Source organism: Palaemon carinicauda, chromosome 23 (assembly GCF_036898095.1).
Source record: "Palaemon carinicauda isolate YSFRI2023 chromosome 23, ASM3689809v2, whole genome shotgun sequence".
Taxonomy (NCBI): Eukaryota; Metazoa; Arthropoda; class Malacostraca; order Decapoda; family Palaemonidae; genus Palaemon; species Palaemon carinicauda.
The window spans coordinates 114085690-114113556 of NC_090747.1; the positions used below are offsets into that span (position 1 = coordinate 114085690).

Below are 27867 nucleotides of genomic sequence, written 5' to 3' on the forward strand. Positions count from 1 at the left end.
TACCGCGACTGTAGCGGGTTGTCTCTTCTAGAGGAGGAAGCGTAGTGTCTCCAGGCATGAAGCCGAAGCGATGCCCCGGTTCGGGAGAGATGTCGCAGTGTGGTTGCTTGAGTAGTCTGCGCCGTGGGAGAAGCTCTCCCGGGAGTTCCGTCAGGGGAAGCAGAGGGTCCAGAAACCGTTCTGCGCATAGTCCCAGTGGAGCTCTCCCATTGAAAGGTTGACAGACAACCTGGTTTTGTTGAGACCCATTGTCCGCAGACAAAAAGGAGGGAAGACGCAGGCGTCGAATTTGTCCCACCATCACCGGAATGCATCTTGCCAGAGTCTCGGGGTCTGAGACTGGGGGTAAGACTAGTGGAAGCTTGAGGTTCCAAGGTGTTGCGATCAGGTCCCCCAGACCAGCACTTGCTGGTTACCCAAGGTCAAAGACCCCTAGGTACACTCTCTCTATGAGGCTCTGCTCGGATAGTCTGAGAGAGACATTCCCCTGCCTGGAATGAGAGAGCCGATGGTGGAATTGAGAGAATCTCAATCATCCCGGTATCTCTACTACAAGATGTGAAGGTGTGAAAATGCGTCCCCTGCTGGTTAGAATGAAGTCGACGCGCAACGGGGCGACTTGGCAGGAGCTGTAGGATCTGAAGAGGGGCCAGACTAAGGCCCTTAAGCCTGCCTGAATGATGGAGAGGTATCCTTCAGGTCTTGACCATAGGCCTGGACCGGAACATGCCCCCCCCCCCCCCTTTCCTTTGACGAGTCCGAGAACCGCATCAAGAATGTGGGGAAAGGACGAGAATATCCACTACCATCAAGAGGCTCCATAGGTCAACACCCATTGCAGGTTTAATAGTTCCGCTGGTCCCATAGGGCCAGGGAGTCCGGTTAAACATTGCCTGAAGCCACCGGGACTTGGATCGCCCCACATGGAACTTATCCTGAGGCGACCGTTCGGACTATAGACGGGTCAATGAGGAAAGAAGAACTAGGAAACGTTCCAAGGTAGGGCTGAAAGCTCTGCTTGACTGAGAACAGGTACTGCGACTCTCCTCAGTCTTGCCACAGTCAACCGAAAGGAAGGCTCGGAGGATGCGGTAACAGAATCTGGCGTCCCCAGGTGGTCACCCATCCAAGTACCGACGTTGCTTAACCTCGCTGGACGGACGAGAAGCGGGGTTTCCAATGTGGTAAGGCGGTTGACTCAAAATCATGGCCAGATACTCCAGATGTTGAGGCAGAGGAAGAGAAGGCTCCAAGCAAAATACCATGAGCCCACACTCATGGTCACATTCCGGAAGCTAGTCCCGGCGCTGAAGAAGGTCGAAACCCGAGCCTACCGGAGTTGACCAGCCCTCCAAACAGCAGAGGAGGCGGAAGCCTGCACCTGAGCGGCCAAGAGGAAGGCAGGGAGAGTTCTCTGGGGAAACAAACCTGCTATGCCACGGCGGGATAGCCACACTGCATCATAAGCAGGAATACTTGCAGTCTAGGCTGAATTCGACGAGCACCCTGGAAGATGGATGGAATGGAAACTGAAAGTACCCGTCCTTCCGATCCAAGGTTAAAGGAGTCCTGTCGCCTCGTTACCAGTCTGATCGATTCTGCTGGTCTACGCTGGCCGAAGTTTGTTCGACAAACTTGATCAGGACTGAGAGGTTGACTATGGATATCCCCTCTCAGATCCTTCCTTACAAGAAAGGATCGACTGAGGGGACCGGGGGTGAAGCCGTCGATGATCCTAAGGAAGACCTTCGCCTAAGGTATGGATCATTCTGCCCAACCGGGCAACTCTGCTGACGCTATGGCATAGAGGTTCAGAGACACTGAATTCGCTGACAGAGACAGCAGGCGCGATATCCTTGGCTACTCACAGAGATTGTGCGGGAATGGGCATCGGGAAGCTGTCATTCGGATGAGTAACCTTAAGCATCCTCCCAGCGAAAAAAAACCTGCAATCCTAGAGTTCGTGAACTCCTTTTAGGCCTATGCCCCCCCGGGGGAATCTCCCGTGCCATCTGTTCCTGACAGGAGGAAACTGCAATTGGACACCTTGTCCCAGTTGTCGTAGCCGATAACTTAGGCCGACGTGGTTGAAAGAAAAGGGCGCTGGAGCCCTGCAGAGTCTGGAAGAAAGCGCCTTGGAGGAGTGAAACCGGAAGTCGATTTACTCCGCACAGCAGCTGTCTAAGTCTCTGTCCTTGGGCACAGACAAAACTCTTCTCAAGGATGGAAGGGTGTCTGAGGTCGTCGACCTCCACAGATGAGACACCCGAAGGAAGCCTTCAGTCAGCGCGTCCAGATGGTACAACATCGAGCTTGTCCGCAAGTAGATACTTAACGACGAAAGGCCAAGGTGTCTGAGCTCGAGAGGAGGAAAGTACCCTTGATCTTCCTGTAGCTTCCTTGAACCAAACCTCGGGCCGTAACCGAGGAGGGAAAGAACCTGGTAAGCTCCCAGAGGAAGAGGTAAGCAGTCACCCCTTGTCCGATGGAGAAATCTTGAACGGAAAGCCCCCCCGCCAAAAATCCTTCCAGGGCAGGAGAAGGAGAGAGTACTCGTACAGGAGAGGGGACCCTCGAGACCGACCTCTTGGGAACCAACTTCGCCCTGGGGGAAGTCACCACGAAGTCCACTCCTCTCTTTCTCTTCAGCGTAGGAGAGACAGCCGCTGGTTTGTTACCCTGGCTGGCGAGTACTGGTTTCATAACCCTCATTAACGCCCGTGCCAGCGGACCAAACCATGTCTGCTGCTCCAAGGACACAGAGTCCGAAATCCTCGCTAAGGTGAAAGGGATCGGGCGATCCTTTGGAGTGGACCCGACGGTACCTGCCTGAAAAGAAGGTGGGGAAGAATGCTGTACTGACCTGTCTTAGTCCTGCACTACCAACCTGTGCTTGGATGGAGGTGATCCCGAGTGCCGTCTAGGAGCACGCGTCCCTGCTGCTACCACCGGCTGTGGAATTCGCCGCGAACTATGGTCGCGCGAGGGCGAACGGTTGCGCAAAGGCGAATGGTCGCGCGGGCGCGCAGGCGAGCGGTCGCGCGGGCGAGCGGTCGCGCGGGCGAGCGGTCGCGCGGGCGAGCGGTCGCGCGGGCGCGCAGGCGAGCGATCGCGCGGGCGCGCAGGCGAGCGATCGCGCAGGCGAGTGGGCAGGTAAATGAACACGTGTCCGAGGCGACGAACGCAAGCGATGGCGTGACGGCGAGGGATCGTGCTGCCGCGTAGGTGAAGAAGATCGCTGGCGAGCTGATGATCGCTGACGAGCAGAAGGCTACGCGTGGAAGCCTGCGCAAAGAAGAAGTCCTTGACCCCGACCTGAACCGAAGTTCTAGATCGCGAGGGCGAACGTGGGCGCACAGGGCACGTAACAGGAACCGCAGGGAAGATCATCTTGAAAGCGCTGACGAACAGGAGAGCGCTGATGAGCAGAAGGGCGCGCAGGGAAACCCTGACACGCAAGGGAAGAACCCCCGTGGGGGCAACCCTTTGCCCCGAAGGAATCGTTGTCCGCCGGGAGACGGATGTTTGTCGGAAGACCGCTGTCCGTCGGGCAGACCGTTGTCCGTCGGGAAGACCGTTGCCCGTCGGAAGACGAGATCAGACTGCTGTCCATCTGCACCAAGGCGGAAGATCGAGAAAAAAGGAGTGTAGGCTGCAAACGGAGATCCAAAAGGGCGCCTCAAGCACCCTTATAGGGAGATGAGAGGCCCTTACGACGAGGAGGACGGAGGGCCTTACGGCGAGGGAGGCCAACAGCAACAGCAACAGAAGAAACCTCCGAAGAGGAGTCTCTATGAGTGTACTCTCTCGCGAACGAAAGAGAAACACTTCGAGGAAGAGACTGGTCAGCCAGTGACCTAAAAGGAGCAATCCTCCGAAGAGGAGCTCCTGCAGTTGCCCAGCCCCTTGGGCGAAACTGCAGGTGCGACCGCTCAGCACCAAGAGCATAGTCGCACGAAAAAAAGGCAAGAGAAGAACCCCCCAAAAGGGGAAAAACTCAAGCCTGGACAGGAAAAACTTCCCTCGGAAGGAAAGTTATCCGCCCAAGGAGGCAAGCCTCCTGACTGTTCTAAAATGAACTGGAGAGCTGTCCGTCGACACGGGAGTACTACCAGTAGAAGGAGACACGCCCCTGACGAAAATACAAGGGGGGAGGCAGCAACAGCCGAATCCCCAGGACTCAACCAGACAGCTCACACCGTTGCTATATTACAGAAACGAACTAGATCGGTAACTGTAAAAAAAATAAAACAAATAATATTAGTACACATTCATTCCCCCGGGAAGGCTCCGAAGAGGAATCCCGAGGGAAAGGAACAAGAATTGCACAACAGGCACGTGCCCTCACAACCACTTACACTCGCGGAAGGAGAGCTGTAACCAAAACAGAATTATAACAATTATAATTATGTAACTATGTAATTATGTAATTAAAAAATGAATGAACACTAAAGAAAGAACGAAAACCCCGAAAAGAATCGTTCTACAAGCTGAAAAAAAACAACTACAATTAGATTCATAACTAATTGATACAAACGTACGCGTAGCAACCCCCCACACGGAAAGGAAGCTAGGCTACAAGGGCGTAGTAACACGTAGTAAAAGGGTGAACGACCTCAAGAGAGAGAGAGAGAGAGAGAGAGAAAGACATAAGTCAAACTCGATCGCCACCCATAAAATACGCCGTGGTGGCCTAACTGCCGAGGCCTCCACGTAGATATCGTACACTACACACACACATCTGAAAAGGAAACTTACTTATTTCTATACTCAAATATATATACAAACATGAAAACATGTTTACATATATATTGAGTAAAAGAAAAGTAAGCGATTAAGTAAAGACAAAACAGACAATGGCTGCCAAGCGAGGACCAAGACAGAGACGTCTGTCACAGTCCGAGCCAAAAGTGAAAGTGAGTATTCACGTGTGTGTGAGGGGGAGGAGGGGTAGCTAGCTACCACTCCCCTACCCCCCCGCTAACTAGCGCGGGGGGTAATACACCCTCGTTAAATTCTAATGGCTCGCCATTTCAGCTACGCTAAAAGTAATAACCCTTTGTAAATAGCGTGGTTTGTATTTCGGTTACGGAACAAATGGTAATTCAAAGTCCCGTAATAACTGAAGGATAAGGCAAACCTCAATAACTCGGTACTGTGAGTACAAATTAATTGTGTTTAAACGAGTTAATAATAAAAAAAAATATTCTTCAGAGGCTGCGAACTCTTCAAGATGAAAAACACCGGTGAAGTATTAGAATAATGAAGATTAAAACAGGTAAATTTTTATGCCTTTTGAAAAATGGTTTACAAGCAATGTGTCCCTCAAGTAAACCATCACCATAAAATCAGATTTGAAATTATGAACTAGATTTTTAAGCCTTATGAGGAATAAATTTCTTATGAATAGGAGCCACTGGTAGGGAAGAGAATTTACACCATGCAGGCAGTAAAATCAATCCCTATCAACTACTACAACATCTTCTTAGAATACAACAGTACATTACATACCTGATTTTTACATTCAGATTCGACTAAAGCTAATTTCGTTTGAGCTAACTCCAGCTCAAGTTCTCGAACTTGTTGATGCAATTTGGTTACTGCAGGCGACTCCTCCGATCCTAATTCTCCAGGGGGCCCAGTGACTGGAGAAAGAACACCGCTACACTGCTCGCATGATGATACTTTTACCTGTGAAAATTTAACTTAATAAATAGGATGCGGCAATCATTAAAACAGATTACGCAAAACATTAAGGCAAAGCTGCTAAAATCTGGTTACCAATAACAAGCTAAGAATGTCATAGCGACAGGAAAATCGCTTTTAAAGAAAGGGAATATAATTTGAAAAGTTTTGTAAGGATCCAAGGTTGAACAAGTCATTAAAACAAAAATATCTTTGGATCTTTGGAAATGCAATCCTGGTTACAGAGAAAGAAAATTTTTAAGTTACTCAAAAGCCACAATTATATACTGCTTTGCGGTCATGAGGAATATCAAATTTAGTAGATATCAACGTCTACATTGGATATTCTAAAATCAGTCAAAATAAACCATACGGCACATTCACCAATACTAAATTAAATGATGAAACCTGCAGTATTGCTGGTCATTTTTCTTTGATTGATAATGAGACTTTTCAATACTGAACTGAAAACCAAAATAACCAAAAGTAAAAACTACAAAGTTAACACTCAGAAATTTCTACTGCAGGATTACAATGTTTGACAAGTTGTATTTCCATTTTGTATTCAAATATATCCACTCACTCGAAAACTTATGTGAAGATTATTAGCGTCAATAAATGCCCAACATATATCTATAGAAAAAACTGATATTCACTTTATTTTTACAGGATACTATGGTAACATAGTTATACTAAATAACGGCATCAATGACCTTAGATGTCAGGATGCCTGAAAACTTCAAATCAATCAATCAATCAATCAATTATACTAAAGGTAAAACCTATAAGGCAAGAGTCAGTGCATTATCTAAATCTAAGAGACAATGAATTATTTAAAAGTCCAAATATGAAAGTTTTTATATTGCAACTAAACAAAATTCACTTTACCTATAGATCAACATTGCTGTTATTTTCTGCTTTGTAAATGCGCAATCTGATCCCCTGGACAGTTTATAAGAAAGGGGGGCCTCAGTTCTACTTTACCTTGTACATGTTAATTGTTTGGGCATTCGCAGCTTGTTCCTTGTCCAGCCGTTCTGAAAGCTGGGAGCATATTTTCTTATAATCTGCGATAATCGCCAAGTTACGTTGAGAATCCACATCTCCCTTGTCAACCTCTCGTTTCAACAACTCCTTCACCTATTAAGAGACGAGAGTATCTTTTATTTAAAGGAATACTTTGATATTTTGAACATTTTACCAAAACAATACACAGTATGGAATATCTAGATAGAGGGAAGAACAAAGTACAATGAGACTGCATATAATTTACTAAAATAGTAGGTACAGGTATCACAAAATGTCACTGCAAACAACCATATAACAAAATCATAGGAAGAATTTTATCATTTTTTATAGGTACTGATAAATATACCATTTCCTAACTAAGGTCTTGTTGAGGCATGAAAGTAACCATGTAATTTTTCTTGGAGGTTACAGTCATCCCCAAAACCTTAAACGACAAGGACCAAGGGGCTCAACAGTTTTATTAGCATTGAATCTGCTCTGCTCATAGTCCATTGAAGTATTTAAAAGCTCCCACAATAACTCAATATCCTTATTTATAAATGTTTTTTATTTTTTTGTAACTTAGAAAAAAAAACAGGGTACAGCAATCAAATTAATTAAATGTATCCTCCATTGATTTCCACTAAATGAGACTGATCACAGCTTCAGCCTTATACAAAGCAACAGTGGGAAAAGTTTCATTCCTTTCTACATAAAAACTTAATATCATAGTATGATAAGCACTTGGTGAAATTTTTGGTGAAATTTTCAAATAAGTATTTATCTTACCCTGACAATTACATTTGACTTATAAAGATGGAAAACAAATTTTTGGACAGGAATTATAAACCAGTAACTGTACCCAACATTAACGGAAATTCTCCAAAAAAGAACCATATCAGAACACAATGGAAGTTGAACTTTCATTCACATTAGTTTCATATAAACCCAAAGTAATTATAAAGAAAAAAAACATCTCTTATTCAAGGATTGAGTGCACATGCACACAGTGAAATCTGAAAATAAAAATTCTATTTCAATATTATTCAGAGGAAAAAAGTTCTCTACAAACTCTAGATGGTACTTTGTCTTGGAATATATATTTCATCGATATACAAGCAGAATTAAACATACAATGTCTCCTAGCAGACTCAAAACTACATAAAAGAGTAAGTAGTGTACACCAATTCTTTGTGGTCACCTCTGTATGCAGTACATAAATATCTAAAGGTTAGGCTACTCAACTGAATGAAAGCTTCTTTTGCTGAATCTACAAGGTTGAATATGATGCCTAAGGTATCTAAAAATACCACATGGTTGTAGATACCTCTCACATGGTGTAGACTACTGACTAAATAATATGGAAATTATAGTTCTCATTAATTCTATATAAACAACCCTTTAGACAGGATTTGAAAATATTGGAAAACTAAATAACAAAAAGTACTAATTACGTGATGAGTAGCCGGGTCATTTTTCAATCACTTTACTTTAACTTGTATTCTTTTGTACAAATTGGAGAGTACAGTATACTATGTATGTATACTTTTTCCCCTTAATTTCTTACAAAAACACTCATGACATCACTTGTCAACATTTACCCACTAATGTTAATTCTACCTGTGCACTGTATACATAAACACAACCTATTAAATCACAGATTCACCTGGTATCACAACTCCAAGTTTATTGAAGCCAAAAGAAAATAAAATTCAAAGTAAATAACAAAATAAATAAGCAAACTGAAAAATAAATTTCAAAAATTATTCAACCAAATATCTCTTGTAAATGCAGTATATATACCTTGAAGATGTGTTTTACATGTCAAAATATTACACCTAATTCCTGCTATAAAGTTCCTTGGTTGTGTATATTAGATTGAATTCTACATTGTATCCTTTCCCTGAGAAAATACCAAACGAAGTAGGAGTTACAGTTTAAACAAAATTTATAAACCAATTCAAATTCTATATATTACTTCTTCAAGATACTAATCCCGTACTTTCCTCCATTTGCTTTTCAATCTTGATTTGGTCAAACCTATATAATGGCTCATAGAGAAATAACTAATTAGACTTCACTGTAGATAAAGTCTATACAATGAGGAATAGAAAAAATAATACTGTACAATTTTACCTATAAACATGAAGAGTTGAAAGTTCAATTAGCTGTGCTACTGCATACTTGCTTTTTAATTGACATTATTAAAACTTCCAATATCAATTTCAAAGATGTTCATTCAGATTCTTCATCACTACTATGCAAAGACATTAAGTTATTAAAATAAAAGTGATGAGAAAAGGAAAAGGGTATTAGCAAAAGTAATTGATGAAGTACAGTAGATTTAAAAATAATATAAAATTTCATAGTAAAAAAAATGTATGGCTTCAAGTTAATTAGCGTTACAATGCATGTGATCAATAATGCTTATTGTAGGTACATGAAAAGACACATTTCACATGTACCAGTATTGTCATGATTATTATTATTGTATGTATCATTTACTGCATTATCATGATTACTATTATTGTACGTACTATTAACTGTATTATGTACTTTCAACCATTATTTCAGATGTTGCATATCATTAGATTAATTCCTGTACCGTCATTGATATGATATGGCAACATTGAGTCAGCATTGGCAACACTTATCTGTTGTATTGCCATGATGCAGTCTGTTCGTCTTCGTCCCCTTAGCCGATAAGTTATCTTTCCTCGTGTCCCACGTATCTTGTATATTTACTCTAATAGACATTGAGAACCTACTTTTTAAGTTGTATCCTTGCCCCACCAATTAAGGTTAAGGAAGTTAACAACACTTACATGGCGGTGAACTTACAGTGTCGTATTATGAGAACTTTCTTTAAGACGTGGACAACGGGAACCGGGCGACGCCATTAATGGACTCTCAGTTCAAATGTGAATTCGTTTAATTCGATTTACTCATATTTCATGTGCAGTGTAGTGATGCAAGTTAACAGTGAAGTGTTGTGGAGTACATTGTGCTTTTGTAGTGCTCTCTTTTTTACGTCCCAGTGTTTTTGCTGTGCTATTTCAAGAAGCAAGCAAATAGTCTGTTGGGACTTGGTTGGAGCATGCGTGACCACATACAGTCTCATTCATCGTCACGGGGTGACTGCCTGCAGCAGCCTGAGGCAGAGTTGCTGCTCCCCTCAACCCACAGAGTCGCTGGCGGACGTGTTCATACACATGCGCACACACTTGCTTGCATTAAACTTTTCTTATTATTAGTGTTTTAAAACAGTTCGTGTTGTTTTTCATAACTTTGTTGGAACTGTATTTTTACCCACTGCACATCGAAAATAATAATGGCCTCGAAAGATATACTTGCAGAACAATTAGAAGAGCCCACAGAAGAGGGACCATTCAGCGATGTGGGTGCCCACAGCGTTGATGCCGCCCACGCCCACAGTGTTGGGGGAGTGTTGGAGAGCGCTGCCTCTCCCAACCCACCACTCTTGAGTCCCCACTACTACCCTCCCTCTGCATCTCAAGCTACCGGGACTGATTTCCTCGCTTTAATTCGTTTTTTAGAGGAATCTCGCTTGTATGAGGATGAAAGAAGAAGAAGGGAAGACGAAGCAAGAAGACAAGAAAGACAACGTGAAGAAGAAAGAAGAAGGGAACAAGAAGCAATTCGCCTAAGAGAGGATGATCTTAGAAGAGAAGAAGAAAATGCGAGGTTTACTGCTCTCATTCAAACTCTTGCCCCGATCATCCATTCTCATCCAGGCAACCATACACCTGGCACAGAGGTGAATTCTAACTCCAATCAACCCGCTCTTCCACCTCCACAGAAGGCAACAGCCCAAACGCCACCCCCCCAGAAGGCAGATGCAACATTCTAAATGTTCAGGGAATGGAGACACCGGTGGGATGACTATGCTGTTATGGTGGATCTTTCTAAGCTTCCACGTGAAAAACAAATGATCCAGATGAGGATGTGTTTAACCCTTGAAACACAGCGTGTTTTAGAACACACACTGCAGATTTCTCCCTCTACAGATAAGTCTGTAGACGAAGTCCTGGATGCTCTACAGTTGCATATTAAGGAACTAAGGAATGAAGTCCTTCGCCGAAGAGAGTTGCTAAGCTGTAAGCAAATGGAAGGAGAATCTTTTGCTGATTTCTACGTGAGACTTCGACGCATCGCAGAAGTAGTTGATTTGTGCCCAGGTAATGCCGCTGCATGTGAAGAGACCCAACTAAAAATGATTATCTTGATGGGTATTCGAGATGCAGAGTTGGTTCAGAAGTTGATTGCCTTGGACGCCAACTCTCCTCTTCAAGATTTCGTCACAACCTGTCGATCGTATGAGGCAGCTAAAACTGCAACTTCTGCCATACGTGGCCCACCCAGCCAGTTGTGTGCCGTTTCAGCCTACAGGAGAAGCAAGAAATCAAGCGGGAAGCCTCCACCTTCGCCGAAGTCCTCTAAGCCTGCCGTTTTATGCCAGTATTGTGCCCGTCAGCACGAACCTGATAAACGCCCTGATGCCAACAGTACCTGCAAAAACTGTGACCGTGTTGGCCATTGGTCCAGGACGTTGAAGTGTACTGCCAGCAAAGCCCAGTGCCGCCATTGTCACCGTATTGGACACTTCGACAAATGCTGCATGGATAATAAGAAAAATGGTCATCGAGACAGATCTTCAAGCAACAGTGGTGCCTCTGCAGTCTCCAACAAACAACAAGATTCACGGACCAGCTGTCGTCGCTTAGGATCACCTTCCACCATCTCCAAGACGCCCAAACCTATCTGTGTCCTCTTGTCATCTGGCGATGTTAACTCTCGCATCAAGATGTTACCTGACACAGGTGCCGACGTCACCGTTATAGGACAGCAACACCTGGACACCATGGGTATCTCCAAGAGCAGCTTGCAACCACCTCCGCCAAATGTGACGTTCACGGCGGATGGATCTCCGATGTCCCCTGCTCTGGGTATATTACAAGCTACCCTTACCTTAGGCAAGCGATCATGTCTTGCCAGGATTCAGGTTCACGAAAATGTGGAAGTTCCCCTCTTATCCTATGGCCATTGTCAAGAACTGTCCATAATATCTCCCGACTTCCCCAAACCCATTTTAGAAGTCAAGCATGTCAATAGATGCAAGGAGCTGCCCATCTCAGCAACTACATCCCCTTCAGCAGCCAAGGAATACTTTCTTCGGGTATTTAAAGATGTGTTGGTCTCGAAAGAAGATTTGAAGACAGCTCCTCTCCTCTCAAGCCTATGGCTGGTCCTCCCATGAGAATCTACCTAAAGGATGGTGCAGTGCCTTTCGCCATCCACACCCCTAGACAGATTCCATTTGCTTTTAAGGACCAAGTCAAAGAAGAGCTTGATTCTATGGTGGCTCAAGGGATAATCAAACCAGCTGGTGATGACCCTTCAGTTTGGTGCCACCCTCTTGTCGTCGTTCCCAAGAATGGAACAGGTGTACGTATCACCGTCGATCTAACAAAGCTGAACAGCCAAGTTTCTCGTCCAGCCCACCCTTCACCCACACCCTACACGGCTATTCGTAGTGTGGACCGGAAGTCTCGTTTCTTCACCACAGCTGATGCTCTTTACGGGTACTGGCAGATGGAACTGGCTGATGAGGATCGTCACTTAACCACCTTTATTACGCCATATGGTCGGTTCATAAATTGCAGAGGACCGATGGGCTTCGCAGCTACTGGAGATGCCTTCTGCCTGCGAGGTGATATGGCCCTTCAAGGTGTCCAAAACTGTGTTAAGGTGATAGACGACCTCCTTCTCTACGACGAAGACTACGTTACCCACCTTCAACGTATCCACGAAGTGCTCACCAGGTGCCGCAAGTTCGGGATCACACTCAACAAGGACAAATTTGTGGTCGCTGCCCCATCTGTGAACTTCTGCAGATACACGCTCTCAGGAGACGGCATCTCAGCTGACCACCAGAAAGTCAGTGCGATCAAGGATTTTCCGACCCCTGCTAACCTGACGGACCTCAGATCGTTTATGGGATTGGTCAACCAGTTAGCAGAGTTTACGCCTGACATCTCCGTTGCAGCCCAACCTCTACGCCCCCTGATGAGTCCCAAGAGAACATTTGTCTGGACTTCTGACCATGATGAAGCCTTTCAACGCGTCAAGTTAGCCCTCACCAGTCCACCAGTTCTCGCCCTCTTTGACCCAGACCTACCCGTCGTTCTTCAGACGGACGCTTCACGCCTCAATGGCATTGGATATGCTCTCCTGCAGGACCACGGTAATGGACACCTGCGTCTAGTTCAGTGTGGTTCTCGTTTTCTCGTCGATGCAGAGACACGTTACGCTACCATTGAGTTCGAGATGCTAGCCGTTGTCTGGGCAATGTCAAAGTGTAGGCTATACCTAGCTGGCCTACAGCACTTTACTCTGATGACGGATCACCGACCCCTCATCCCTATTCTGAACAGTTATACACTGGATGCCATCGAGAACTCTCGTCTCCAGCGCCTCAAGGAGAAGATCTTGCCCTACATCTTTACAGCTGTGTGGCGTGCTGGGAAGTTGCTCTGTGTTCTAGACGCATTGTCTCGAGCCCCAGTCAGCTACCCCACGCAGGAGGACGAAATCTCAGGTGCTTCTTCTGCTGCTCATCTTCGGACTGTCATAGCCATGAACACCATTACTCTTTCAGACGAGTCTTCAGCTCAGGATGCCGACCGGATACTTCAGGATCTTCGTGACGCAGCGAGAACAGATCCTTCGTATACGCGTCTACTCAACTGTGTCACATCAGGATTCCCTCGCAACAGATACGACTTGCACAATTCTTTACTCCCATATTGGAAACTACGTGCAGATCTCTACGCCGATGGTGACCTCGTCCTGTATGGAGCAAGAGTTGTAGTTCCTGCCGCCCTTCGTTGCCGCACCTTGTCCCACTTGCATGACAGCCACAGAGGTGTGGAAGCAACCAAGCGCAGAGCAAGGCAGTCTGTTTTCTGGCCCGGTATCGATTCTGACATCGCCAATACAGTCGGAACTTGTGAGGCATGTCAGACATTGCAGCCATCTCAGCAGCAGGAACCTCTACTGAATGACGACAATCCAACAAGACCCTTTGAGTCAGTTTCGGCTGACTTCTTTGTTGTTGCAGGGAAGTCTTTCTTAGTCGTCGTCGATCGCTTATCAGGATGGCCTGTTGTCGCCCCCTGCAAAGGTGATACTACCACTTCTAATACCATCAGGATCTTCTGCCGCTACTTCCGTGAAGTTGGTGTTCCTCTTCGCCTTAGGACAGATGGAGGGCCACAATTCACCAGCGCAGAGTTCAAGGATTTCATGAAGAGATGGGGAGTTCGACACATTGTAACCTCACCCCACTACCCACAATCAATGGTCATGCCGAAGCCGCTGTGAAGTCAATTAAGCACCTCATACTGAAAACAGCCCCGTCTGGCAACATCGATAATGAAGATTTTGACCGTGGATTGCTGGAACTCAGGAATACTCCTAACTTTACAGGACGCTCCCCTGCCCAGATCCTGTATGACCGTCCTCTGAGGTCATGTATTCCTGCCCATCCAAATGCATTCTCCAAGGAGTGGCAGGTCAAGACTGAAGACTGTGACCGCCGTGCTGCCGCCCGCTACGAACAGGTAAAAACCCAGTATGACCAGCATGCCCACTTCCTGCCCAAGTTGAGCGTCGGACAGCAAGTTCGGATTCAAGACCCGACTTCTCATCGTTGGGACAAAGTTGGCATCGTCATGGGCCATGGAATGTCAAGAGACTATCAAATTCGTCTCCCTAGTGGTCGTGTGTGGTGGCGTAATCGCCGATTTCTTCGTCCAGTGCCACCCACTATTAGTGACCTCTCTCTCCCTGTCCCAGTGGCCCCTTGCCAGGACCCAAAAAGAGAGTCCTTAGTCACCATCCCTCCAGTGAATCCACGTCGTTCCCAAAGACTCATAGAAAAGGAGTCCGCTCGAGAATGCACTACGAGCGTGAGGGGGAGGGAGGTGTAGGTACATGAAAAGAAACATTTCACATGTACCAGTATTGTCATGATTATTATTATTGTATGTATCATTTACTGCATTATCATGATTACCATTATTGTACGTACTATTAACTGTATTATCTACTTTCAACCATTATTTCAGATGTTGCATATCATTAGATTAATTCCTGTAACGTCATTGATATGATATGGCAACATTGAGTCAGCATTGGCAACACTTATCTGTTGTGTTGCCATGATACAGTCTGTTCGTCTTCGTCCCCTTAGCCGATAAGTTATCTTTCCTCGTGTCCCACGTATCTTGTATGTTTACTCTAATAGACATTGAGAACCTACTTTTTAAGTTGTATCCTTGCCCCACCAATTAAGGTTAAGGAAGTTATCAACACGTACACTTATATCAAACATCAATCAAACAATATTGGGAGAACTACCTGTAATAATATCACTATTACTCGAGTAGTTCAATAAGTGCACAGAATCCCAATTACTACACTCAAAGGGCCCTGACTTCCTCTCAGTTGTAATATAAAATGTGCGTAGTGAGGAAAAGTGGGAGAGCTAATTCACAAAAAAGGTATCATTTAAAGTTTGCCTTGTGTACCCACTGAGTTGTGGTTTCTGTGCAGATAGGGCTGGCAAAGTAGATCGAATCCTTTGGGCAGTTTTCTCATAGTCTCAGTTAAAAGAATCAGAAGGTACCGGTACCATTCTGCACGGGGCCAGTTTGGAGCCATCAAGGTCATCTTGAAGTTGGAAGTACAGTAGTGAGTATCCTGTTGACTAATCTTTGAATCAGGAAAAACAATGGAAAACGTATATGTCGAGGCTGCCCATGGATGTCTAAAATGCTTTCCAGGGCAGTAGATCAAGAACTTCCCTTTGAGCCTCGTCGTGAATATATTCATTGTTGGAGAACCCCACAGTCAAAAGGCTCCTCTCAACTTGAAGATGAATGAACCACTCTGCTCTGACCCCCCTTGTTCGACAACTTGTGGGACCACCAAAGTGAGCACTGACGTTGTCACCTGCCTGAGATGAGCTTCTCTACATTTTTTGATGTTCTAGTAACTTCTGCCATTGATGAGGTGGTAGTAATTTGTGGCATAGAAAAAGGAGCGCTACACTTTTGAGTCGCTTACACAATTGTTGGATGCAAACACTTCCTGCCATTGTGTATCAGCATCCCAAGGTACTCCCATCCTCAGTTGGGTGTGACTGGACTTCTTTAGATTTACCATGACTCAAACATCCATTTGTCGATGTGCATGAATGTTCCCCAACAAGCCGAGCACCTGTCCCTAGTGCATAACAATGAAAATACTGACACTAGTACTCCCCAGTGTTCTCATACAAGTGGCATCAGGCATGCCTGGCAGACAAAGATGATCACTCAAGTATGAAGGAATGAGTAAACACTCGGGCTGGATCAGGTGATTTCCTTCCAAAGAAGGGAAAATACCAAGAGAGCAAAGTTATGGTCCTAGAGAAAGTCATCCTTTCTGTAATCGACAACATAAACCATTTCTCCAGGATGGTGAACTGTGTCCAGTACCGCCCTTCACAATGGTACTCAACACACTGGTCAAAAGGTTTGTATCCTTGTAGGAACAAAATACAGCACACACTAACCCATGCTTATCTTTGATGTGCTTTCGCCACAAAGTAAAATTGCACACAAATACTAAGGCGTTTAGCAAAAGCTCTCATAAATAAAAAATAATTAACACTATCCAAAGCAAAGTAAGTTTGGGGAGAGAAGCAATGAGTACATCTGTTCTCTTTGGGGCCATAAACAAAAGTGAAGAGACAAAGGCAGGCAAGCAAATGAATCTGCTCCCTATGTCTAGCACTTACCTGATTAATGATTCAATGGCAGTATGTTTGTATTCACACAGGAACAATATTATTTTGTGACAACATTCCAGTATATATAGCTTGGTCACTTTTGTGAGCATAATCTTTTCAAAAAATCTACACTAAAAAATGTTAACACAAAGGAATTCTCAATATTATTGAACTAAAATAATTAGAGTGTGCTATACTGTATAATACAAAATCAACTTTAAAAACCACTGCATACCTTGGACAGAAAAATTAAAACAAATTTTAAACACGAAATATAGCAAGCCAGCCTCAACTTGGTGCCAGTCCCAAGCCCAGGTAAATGGGGAGGGTTGGCGGCAAGAAAGGCATCTGGCCATGAAAAATTAGCCAAAACCAATATGGTCAGTGGAGATTGTGAGATTAGAATTAATGCTAGGGCGTCTCTCGTAGGCGACTCGTTGGGACCTCACCTGATCCCTCCGAAAAATTGGCAAGGGCTACCCAGTCATGGGCAGGCTGGGTTAAAGAGGTAGATGGAGAACGCTGGCCAGAAACATCGACCCCACATAAAAGTGGGAAAAGAAGAAGAAGAAGAAGAAGAAATATAGCACTTCAAAACTGTGAATGGATTAGATTTATGAATTCAGGCAATATGACCCAGCATTGTGGTCTGTTAGGCTATGACAGTACTTAGATGTAACTGAAGGAAAAACCCAACAGCTGGCCTTTAAGGTAAAACTTGAAAGATGTTGGTCAGGATGATGGAAGAATAGAAGCAGGAATGGAGATATAGTAAAAGGCTATAAACCAAGTGAAGTTAAGGGCCAACGGGATGCTGCTGAAACTCTTAAGTAAGGCCTTCAGTGTACTGCGTGAGGGATACAGACAGCAGTACCCCAACTATGGATTTCAAAAGTACGAAGATTTGGTAACCAAAACTTTTAGGTCAAAATTTTCTATGCATCATAGAGTACATCCTAACCGCACCTGAATTAAGATACTTATAATATTAGCAAATAACTGATAACTTTTGTGTGTGAAGTGCAGTAACTATTGTAACAAACTCAACATGAGAGTGTGTTTTCCAGTGATAAAAAAACTCATAAAATCTATTCTTCTCACCTGATTAGCTTCAAAAAGGAGACGTTTCTTTTCCTCTTCAGCATCATTCAGAAGCGAGTTAACATTTTTATATTCCTTGTTGAGATTCTCACACTTATCTTCAAGCTGAAAGAAATAACCTTTGTCATAAAAATTACCACAAATATACATATTTTTCCTTCATAATTACAGCATACTACTCAATTTAGGTTTCCAGTAAAGCAAAATATTAGTCATAAACTCGCACTACAAGAATTAAGCTAAAATTAAGTAAAATCAAATTACAAATTCTAGTCAACAAACCTTGTCTAAACTATGTCTCATGCTTATTTTACTTGTGACTAATTCATGGGCCAAATCATCATTTTCTCGTTCAAGTCTCATGTTGTCCTCAAGCAGTCGTCGGTTTTCGCGCTCTAGCCGGACAACCGGATCTTCTTGAAGAGCTTCTTGTTCTGCAAAAGAAAACAAAAATAATTATAATCATGCAGACAAAAATCTCAGAGTTAGCTGTCAATAAATGAAGGATTAGTCTTTAACAAAACGTAAGGATAATCTCTGCATAAGCATACATTCTACTGGTTACTAGTCGATAATGTTGTAGGCATGTGTAATCCTTAATGCATGTAACCCTCAATACAAACCACCCTTTACTTTCTAAAAGTTTTAAGTTTTCAGAAGAAAAATTAACCCAATCTACTTAAGAACATTCCAAGTTAAAATACAGTATCAATTCTACATATTTAGTAATGACCCCCTGTTTGGTAGACTTTTATTCATACTGTAAACAAAAAAAGCTATAATATAGGAGTTGTATGGATTAATTATAGTGAATAAAAACTAATGCACACCAGCTTGTAGATGTTGATCAGCCCTTGTGCTAACACAGCCAGTTTAACATTTTGTATCCATGAAAAATAATAAGAGAGTTTAACAAAATCACACCAACTATGTTTATAAGTAACTGTAGTCATCATTTAAGCATAGTGTAATGTTGAGAATAAAAGTTGTTAGATAATTTTACACATCTATACTTCTAAAAAGCCCCACCACTTATCGATTAGTCCATAGACAGATAAATAGATGGAATCATGCAGTGATCAAAATGATACTAGGTCATAATATAAGTACTAAAGACTCAAGTCGAACACAAAGGTACACTTGCTAAAATGGGGCCAACCATGTTTGGGTGATTAAATGGAACAAATAATACATAAAGTACAGCACTTCCCCCAATTTTGGGGGGTAGCCGACACCAACAATGAAACAAAACAAAAAGGGGACCTCTACTCTCTATGTTCCTTCAGCCTAATCAGGGACTCAACTGAGTTCAGCTGGTACTGCTAGGGTGCCACAGCCCAACCTCCCACATTTCCACCACAGATGAAGCTTCATAATGCAGACTCCCCTACTGCTGCTACCTCCGCGGTCATCTAAGGCACCGGAGGAAGCAGCAGGGCCTACTGGAACTGCGTCACAATCGCTCGCCATTCATTCCTATTTCTAGCACGCTCTCTTGCCTCTCTCACATCTATCCTCCTATCACCCAGAGCTTTCTTCACACCATCCATCCACCCAAACCTTGGCCTTCCTCTTGTACTTCTCCCATCAACTTTTGCATTCATCACCTTCTTTAGCAGACAACCATTTTCCATTCTCTCAACATGGCCAAACCACCTCAACACATTCATATCCACTCTAGCCGCTAACTCATTTCTTACACCCGTTCTCTCCCTCACCACTTCGTTCCTAACCCTATCTACTCGAGATACACCAGCCATACTCCTTAGACACTTCATCTCAAACACATTCAATTTCTGTCTCTCCATCACTTTCATTCCCCACGACTCCGATCCATACATCACAGTTGGTACAATCACTTTCTCATATAGAACTCTCTTTACATTCATGCCTAACCCTCTATTTTTTACTACTCCCTTAACTGCCCCCAACACTTTGCAACCTTCATTCACTCTCTGACGTACATCTGCTTCCACTCCACCATTTGCTGCAACAATAGACCCCAAGTACTTAAACTGATCCACCTCCTCAAGTAACTCTCTATTCAACATGACATTCAACCTTGCACCACCTTCCCTTCACGTACATCTCATAACCTTACTCTTACCCACATTAACTCTCAACTTCCTTCTCTCACACACCTTTCCAAATTCTGTCACTAGTCGGTCAAGCTTTTCTTCTGTGTCTGCTACCAGTACAGTATCATCCGCAAACAACAACTGATTTACCTCGCCTACCAGTTTTAATCCTCGTCCAAGCACTCGAGCATTCACCTCTCTCACCACTCCATCAACATACAAGTTAAACAACCACAGCGACATCACACATCCCTGTCTCAGCCCCACTCTCACTGGAAACCAATCACTCACTTCATTTCCTATTCTAACACATGCTTTACTACCTTTGTAGAAACTTTTCACTGCTTGCAACAACCTTCCACCAACTCCATATAACCTCATCACATTCCACATTGCTTCCCTATCAACTCTATCATATGCTTTCTCCAGATCCATAAACGCAACATACACCTCCTTACCTTTTGCTAAATATTTCTCGCATATCTGCCTAACTGTAAAAATCTGATTCATACAACCCCTACCTCTTCTAAAACCACCCTGTACTTCCAAGATTGTATTCTCTATTTTATCCTTAATCCTATTAATCAATACTCTACCATACACTTTTCCAAGTACACTCAACAAACTAATACCTCTTGAATTACAACACTCATGCACATCTCCCTTACCCTTATATAGTGGTACAATACATGCACAAACCCAATCTACTGGTACCATTGACAACACAAAACACATATTAAACAATCTCACCAACCATTCAAGTACAGTCACACCCCCTTCCTTCAACATCTCAGCTTTCACACCATCCATACCAGATGCTTTTCCTACTCTCGTTTCATCTAGTGCTCTCCTCACTTCATCTATTGTAATCTCTCTCTCATTCTCATCTCCCATCACTGGCACCTCAACACCTGGAACAGCAATTATATCTGCCTCCCTATTATCCTCAACATTCAGCAAACTTTCAAAATATTCCGCCCACCTTTTCCTTGCCTCCTCTCCTTTTAACAACCTTCCATTTCCCTCTTTCACTGTCTCTTCAATTCTTGCGCCAGCCTTCCTTACTCTCTTCACTTCTTTCCAAAACTTCTTCTTATTCTCTTCATATGACTGACCTTCTTATTCTCTTCATATGACTGACCCAATCCCTGACCCCACCTCAGGTCAGCTGCCCTCTTTGCCTCACGTACCTTGCGCTTTACTTCCACATTTTTCTCTCTATATTTTTCATACTTCTCTATACTATTACTCTGCAGCCATTCTTCAAAAGCCCTCTTTTTCTCTTCCACTTTTACCTTCACTCCTTCATTCCACCATTCACTGCCCTTCCTCATGCTGCCTCCAACAACCTTCTTGCCACATACATCACTTGCAATCCCAACAAAATTTTCTTTTACTAACTTCCACTCCTCCTCTAAATTACCAGTTTCTCTTAATCTCACCTTGTCATATGCCATTTTCAACCTTTCCTGATATTTACTTTTTACCCTCGGTTTTATTAGCTCTTCAATCCTCACTACCTCCCTTTTACATCCACCTACTCTATTCCCCCACTCTTTTGCTACAACTAATTTTCCTTCCACCAAAAAATGATCAGACATACCGTTAGCCATACCCCTAAACACGTGCACGTCTTTCAATCTTCCAAACATTCTTTTAGTTACCAACACATAATCCATTAATGCCCTTTCTACTACTCTTCCATTTGCCCCTCTTACCCATGTATACTTATGTTTATCTTTCTTTTTAAAGAAGCTAGCACTTATTACCATCTCTTTTTCAACACACATGTCTACCAGTCTCTCACCACTCTCATTTTCACCTGGTATGCCATACTTCCCAATGACACCTTCTACCTCTCCAGCACCCACTCTAGCATTTAAGTCACCCATAACAACTACATAATTCCTTCTACCCAGTCCTTCTACACACCTAGTTAATTCATTCCAGAACTCATTCCGCTCTTCTTCACTTTTCTCACTACCTGGCCCATACGCACTGACAAACGCCCAACATTCCCTACCCAACCTAACCCTTACCCACATTAACCTAGATGATATCTCCTTCCATTCCACTACTTTACCTGTCATCCATTCACTCAGCAATAATGCCTCTCTCGCTCTTCCCCTTTCAATCCCAGACACTCTACCAGACATTTCACCAAACATCACTTCACCTTTTCCTTTCATCTTTGTCTCACACAAGGCCAATACATCCATCCTTCTACTTCTAAACATACTTCCAATCTCACATCTTTTACTCTCTATCGTACTACATCCACGCACATTTAAACACCCCAAAAGATAACTAATATAAAAACTAATGGGCATTATACAAAAACACAATAATTCACACTTACTTTTAAACCTAAACTTAAACATATGGAAGTATTTGAACAAATGCTGCAGTACAAGTTTACAGTCACACCAAAAACTAACACAAGTCTACTATCTTTCTTATCAGCACAGACTATGACCGATAGATAATGATTTATCATCTTGATAGCTTTTATCACATACGCTGTAAATATCTTCAGACTTTGCAAAAGCTTATTCATAATTGTTCCCCAAATTTCTAAACTATAATAATCAATTCCTAGCAATAATCATCAATGTTTTACAATTAATGTATTACTATAACTGAAATTACAAAGAATGTAGGTTTTCATAACTAAAACCATTTATCCTAAATAGTAATTTACATAAGACAGGATAAAACACACTAACGGTAAGATTAAAAGCTTTGAAGTTTGAACTCAAACCTACATACCCCACAATTAGCTAAGTTTGTATCAAAACAATGCTTTGGATATGTACAGCAGAAAGAATCCCCTAATTTATAAGACATTTTCTTATAAGACAAAAAAACCCTTGAAGATCAACATTTAGAAATAACTACTGTACTACTAAGGTATATCCCATAAGCAAATAAACACTGGGTAGCACAACAATAATTTAACTCGTTGGTTCCTCTAAGACAATAACAATTAAGTAGAATGATTTGCTACCATATACATATGAATATTTCTAAACCTTAATGCAATCCTAGTGAGAATCAATAAGAAGAAAGCTTTAAACATGAAAGTTCACACATGTTCATATAATTTCAATGTGACTAACTCAACGTAAATTTAAACGAGCAACTCTCAAAACCGAAATACAGTGGAACCTCTACACACGAACGTATCTACATCCGAATTTTCCAACATCCGAAATAAAATTCGAGCAATTTTTCGACTCTACACCCGAATTTTATTTCGACACACGAAGTAAGCAATTTTCGTCGACCGGTTGTATCCGAATTTTTCGACACGCGAAGTACAATTCGAACACGTTCCTACTCTACACCCAAATTTTTTTATTATTTCTTGATAATTATTCTTTTTTACATGTCTATTATCTAATTTAGAGTGCATATTGTCATGTGTAATCATCTGTAGTAATTTATTAAGGAGTTATCATAGGTTTTTGGGCTCAACCACGGATTAATCCTATTTCAATGTATTCTTATGGGAAAATTCGTTTCTACATCCGAACAATTTCTACATCCGAAGTCGGTTGTGGAACGGATTAAATTCGTATGTAGAGGTACCACTGTATGTGACAAGATATTTTATGACCTTCAAATTACCTTTAATTGCTAAGTATTCCTTTTCATACTTCTTCAATTTTTTCACTTTTAATGAAGTTGCGAGCTTAAATAGCTGTCGAGCCACATCTTCATTACGGTACTTCTTGGGAAGAGACACCCGAAAATATTTGAGAATCCCCTCAAAGTCAAGCGAGATCAATTCCTTTTTCGACATCTGAAATTATCAAGCCAAACATCAAATACATATACTTTGATAATTGATAAAAATTATATCTTAATTTCAAAATGCAGAATTTCAATTTCAATATAAAAAATTAACCTACTTAGAGAATAAACTCATATCAACATGGAAAAAATCTCAGCTTTTGATAACAATAAAGGTATAAAATAGAAAAGAATAAAGGAAACAATTGATTATATAAAATTAAATTAATCCAAGATTGGCTTACGAATAACGACAAATGCAACACAAAAACTGAAGCTCAGAAATATCAACATAGAAGCACCATCATCTTACCTGAAGGAGAGCTAAGGCCACTTGAAAGACCGAATCTACTCCAGTTAGAAGGAAAACGTCCAAGTAATGAAACACCATGAAGAGAGGGAATTTTGCTGTGTATAAAGTGAGGAACCACTGACTGGCAAACATGTGGACTTCTACTCCTTGTTCTTGGAAATGTAGCCATATTTCCGGAAGTTGTTCCTATATTAAAAAAAATTGTAAAATAAACAGTACATATCATATCATACATATATACATATACCAAGGCACTTCCCCCAATTTTGGTGGGGTAGCCGACATCAAACAAATGAAACAGAAAAGGGGACCTCTCCTCTCTACGTTCCTCCCAGTCTGACAAGGGACTCAACCGAGTTCGGCTGGTACCACTAGGGGTGCCACAGCCCACCCTCCCCCGTTATCCACCACAGATGAAGCTTCATAACACTGAATCCCCTACTGCTGCTACCTCCGCGGTCTTCCAAGGCACCGGAGGAAGCAGCAGAGCCTACCGGAACTGAGTCACAATCGCTCGCCATTCATTCCTATTTCTAGCACGCTCTCTTGCCTCTCTCTTACATCTATCCTCCTATCACCCATAGCTTCCTTCACTCCATCAATCCACCCAAACCTTGGCCTTCCTCTTGTACTTCTCCCATTCATCACCTTCTTTAGCAGACAGCCATTTTCCATTCTCTCAACATGGCCAAACCACCTCAACACATTCATATCCACTCTAGCTGCTAACTCATTTCTTACACCCGTTGTCACCCTCACTACTTCGTTCCTGATCCTATCTACTAGAGATACACCAGCCATACTCCTTAGACATTTCATCTTAAACACATTCAATTTCTGTCTCTCCGTCACTTTCATTCCCCACAACTCCAATCCATACATCACAGTTGGTACAATCACTTTCTCATACAGAACTCTCTTTACATTCACGCCCAACCCTCCATTTTTTCCTACTCCCTTAATTGCCCCCAACACTTTGCATCCTTCATTCACTCTCTGACGTACATCTGCTTCCATTCTACCATTTGCTGCAACAACAGACCCCAAGTAGTTAAACTGATCCACCTCCTCAAGTAACTCTCCATTCAACCTCGCACCACCCTCCCTTCTCGTACATCTCATAACCTTACTCTTACCCACATTAACTCTCAACTTCCTTCTCTCACACACCCTTCCAAATTCTGTCACTAATCAGACAACCTTCTCTTCCCTGTCATAGATATAATAAAGTATATAAAAAAGGAGTAACACCATCTTAAAACTCCCAAAATTACACTCGTACACGGCTTCAACAGCTCAACTTCCAATAAAGCATTTTCGTTGCTAAAAAATTCTATAATTAGAACTAAATTCAAGTTAAGATTTATATTTTGACCTTCTGATTAATAATAACAATGACCTTCCAATTAACAACAATAAAATATTTTTAATAAGAAAATCATTTAATTCTATATTAACTAGATGTCCATATGGATTTTTTCTCAAAGAGGGTTAAATGTCGATGTCTACCCTAAAAATCTAAAATTTCCCCCTCTTTTTCACAGTACTAGCTTTCATTGTTAAAATTCCATTTATTTCTATGAATCTCATTTGAATTTCATATGATTGACTCCCACACACTGGCAAGGGAAAAAAATACAAACAAAACCGGAAACATACGAGATACAATCAATGAAAATACTGCTCTTACCTCCATTAACTTTCCAAGCTGATAGAATCTCATATGTAAAATTTCAAACCCGTCTTTGAAAAGGTCTCGGAGGCCATAGTCAAACATGATTTTGACTAGCACACAAAATGTTTGTTCTTCAGGCATCTGTTTGGAAAAAAAATAATGAATAATATTCATACTATTTTGGATATAATATTGCAGAATATTAAGAATATTAGTAACCAATAGAAGCTCATGGTATTATGTACAGGACCCGATCATTTGACACAATATTTAACACACAACTTTTGGGCATAATAGCAACCAATGCTACGTTAATTTATTGGCAAGGTTTAATAAAATGTTTGTAGTTACAATAATCTAATTTTTCTTAAAACATTTATAATCTAATCACATTAACAGCACATATGAAAACATTAAAAGATCATTCCTGATCCTATGAAATTAATATAAATATACATATTCATTAGAACAATTGATACAGTTGAATTTTAACAAATACTTTTACATAAAGGATCCCATTTGTAAAAAAAAAAACATATGATAAAAAAAAAGGACACCAATTCTGGCAAAAGTAACGAATGAAGCGCCCATTCTTTTTCATTACGTAGTAACACTCCTACATCTATTTTCTATATTAACGACTGCCATAAACAAACTATGTTATATTTGCTTTAGTTAGTATCAAGTATCATATCTAAAGCCTCGACTACTAAATTTCTTATTTTTTGTGGAAATGAAGACAGAAATTTCAAATAGCTAGCCATACATAAAGAAGCCTCCTAGAGAAGAGAAAAGTAATAACTGTACCGATCATCAATAAGGGATGACTGTTATTGGTTAATTTACATTTTAATAATAATGATAATAATAATAATAATAATAATAATAATAATAATAAAAAAATCTAATTTTTAAACTCTCTGCAGAGGGTGGAACATACAGTATATGTTTAAACTGGTAAGACGGATCAGCGAAAGGGTGAAAAGTATATACAGCATGTACAACGGACCAGTGGGTGAAATAGATGTATACAGTGCGAGTCCAATGCAATTTGAAAAAGGAGACCAGAATAATCTGCCTAAAACAAAGTACGTGACATCCACAACCTGATGGTTAACCTGGGGGCAAAACAGGGGGACTTCAAACTTTGAACTCACATGTAACAATAGTGCCGCTGCTAAGAAAGACAACCCTTGACAGTATCCAACCTCCTCATCGTATACCGCATATGCTTTACTAATCTTGAATAGAGCATCTTGGCCTACTCCTCCAGCCTCTTTGAAGTAATCATGAGCTGGGAATGTGCGGTTAATGTCTCTGCGAATTCCCTGTTCGCTGGCACAATCCTGATGGAAAGATAATTATAGATAACATGTAATCTGTAAGACTTGACTTATATTAATGGTTTTTGGAATTGAAAGCAAAAAATTTAAAAACTTCAGGGTAAAAGGAATATAGTCATCTTAATTCAAAACATAATTTACATGCAAGAGTAAACCATATGGTTTTGGAATTTCCTTATATTCATAGCACCATTGTTCAGGATGTATGTCTATTTTAAAATTTTAAAATTTATATATACAATAAGCTAGTTGAGACCTTAAGCTAACAGAAAAAAATAAATGACTATTTCATTATGAAAACCACTACTATTTTTTTTTTTACACTGAGCGTGTCATACTATAAGGAATCCCCTTTCACTTTTCTATTCAAGCAATCTTAATTTGGGAATAAAAATGAGCAGTTGAATAAGTAGCCTCTTGACCTTTAAACTTCCCAAGCTTTGATTTCAGTTATGAAAATTTACAATGTCACAGCTCCTTTACCTTTGTTATGAGGACTTTATACGTTTCCATCATCTCCTTGTCCTCCGAGCAACGACACAGGAGCTGCCAAACTTCACCACGTAACGCTTCGGGTATTCCTCTCTTGACTAAACCAGAAACTCCTTTTGGTATTTGCTGCGGAGCTGCTTGCCACTTTGGAAGAACCTTGGTGAGAATAGGAAGAAACAAATATATTACAGGGATGAACTAAGTTTTAAATAATCCAGTGCAACAAAAGGAAAATAAGTCTTAGTGTGAGGGATAAGGAAGCCTCACAGTACATTTCAACATCAATATATCTCTCAACTATTGACCCAGATTAGAAAAACATTCTCATCTTACATACTACACATACTTCTCAGTAAAATCCCTCTTTTGCAGCCTCATAACAAATAATACAATATTCTAGAGGTACTTTTAAGAAAAAAAAAAATATATTTCAACCTTTCAATTCAATCATTTCAAATGCCACCTTCATGGGTAAACATTTTAATGTCGATACACTACAGAAGTTTGTGTAGTCTACAAAC

General features: G+C 41.7%; 1 protein-coding gene across 6 annotated transcripts in view; it reads right to left on the reverse strand.

Annotated features, from left to right (window-relative positions):
* LOC137617397 (rab GTPase-activating protein 1-like) overlaps positions 1 to 27867 on the reverse strand; it is a 170631-nt gene that overhangs the window by 14043 nt on the left and 128721 nt on the right. For all 6 annotated transcript variants that reach the window (XM_068347425.1, XM_068347428.1, XM_068347426.1 and 3 more), the window contains 9 exons: positions 27338 to 27502; positions 26669 to 26857; positions 25527 to 25652; positions 23837 to 24022; positions 23359 to 23533; positions 17933 to 18084; positions 17651 to 17755; positions 6670 to 6825; positions 5512 to 5691 (listed from right to left, as the gene is read on the reverse strand). In XM_068347425.1, coding sequence (XP_068203526.1) covers positions 5512 to 5691; positions 6670 to 6825; positions 17651 to 17755; positions 17933 to 18084; positions 23359 to 23533; positions 23837 to 24022; positions 25527 to 25652; positions 26669 to 26857; positions 27338 to 27502 — 1434 coding nt within the window. The remainder of the gene's footprint in view (positions 1 to 5511; positions 5692 to 6669; positions 6826 to 17650; positions 17756 to 17932; positions 18085 to 23358; positions 23534 to 23836; positions 24023 to 25526; positions 25653 to 26668; positions 26858 to 27337; positions 27503 to 27867) is intronic.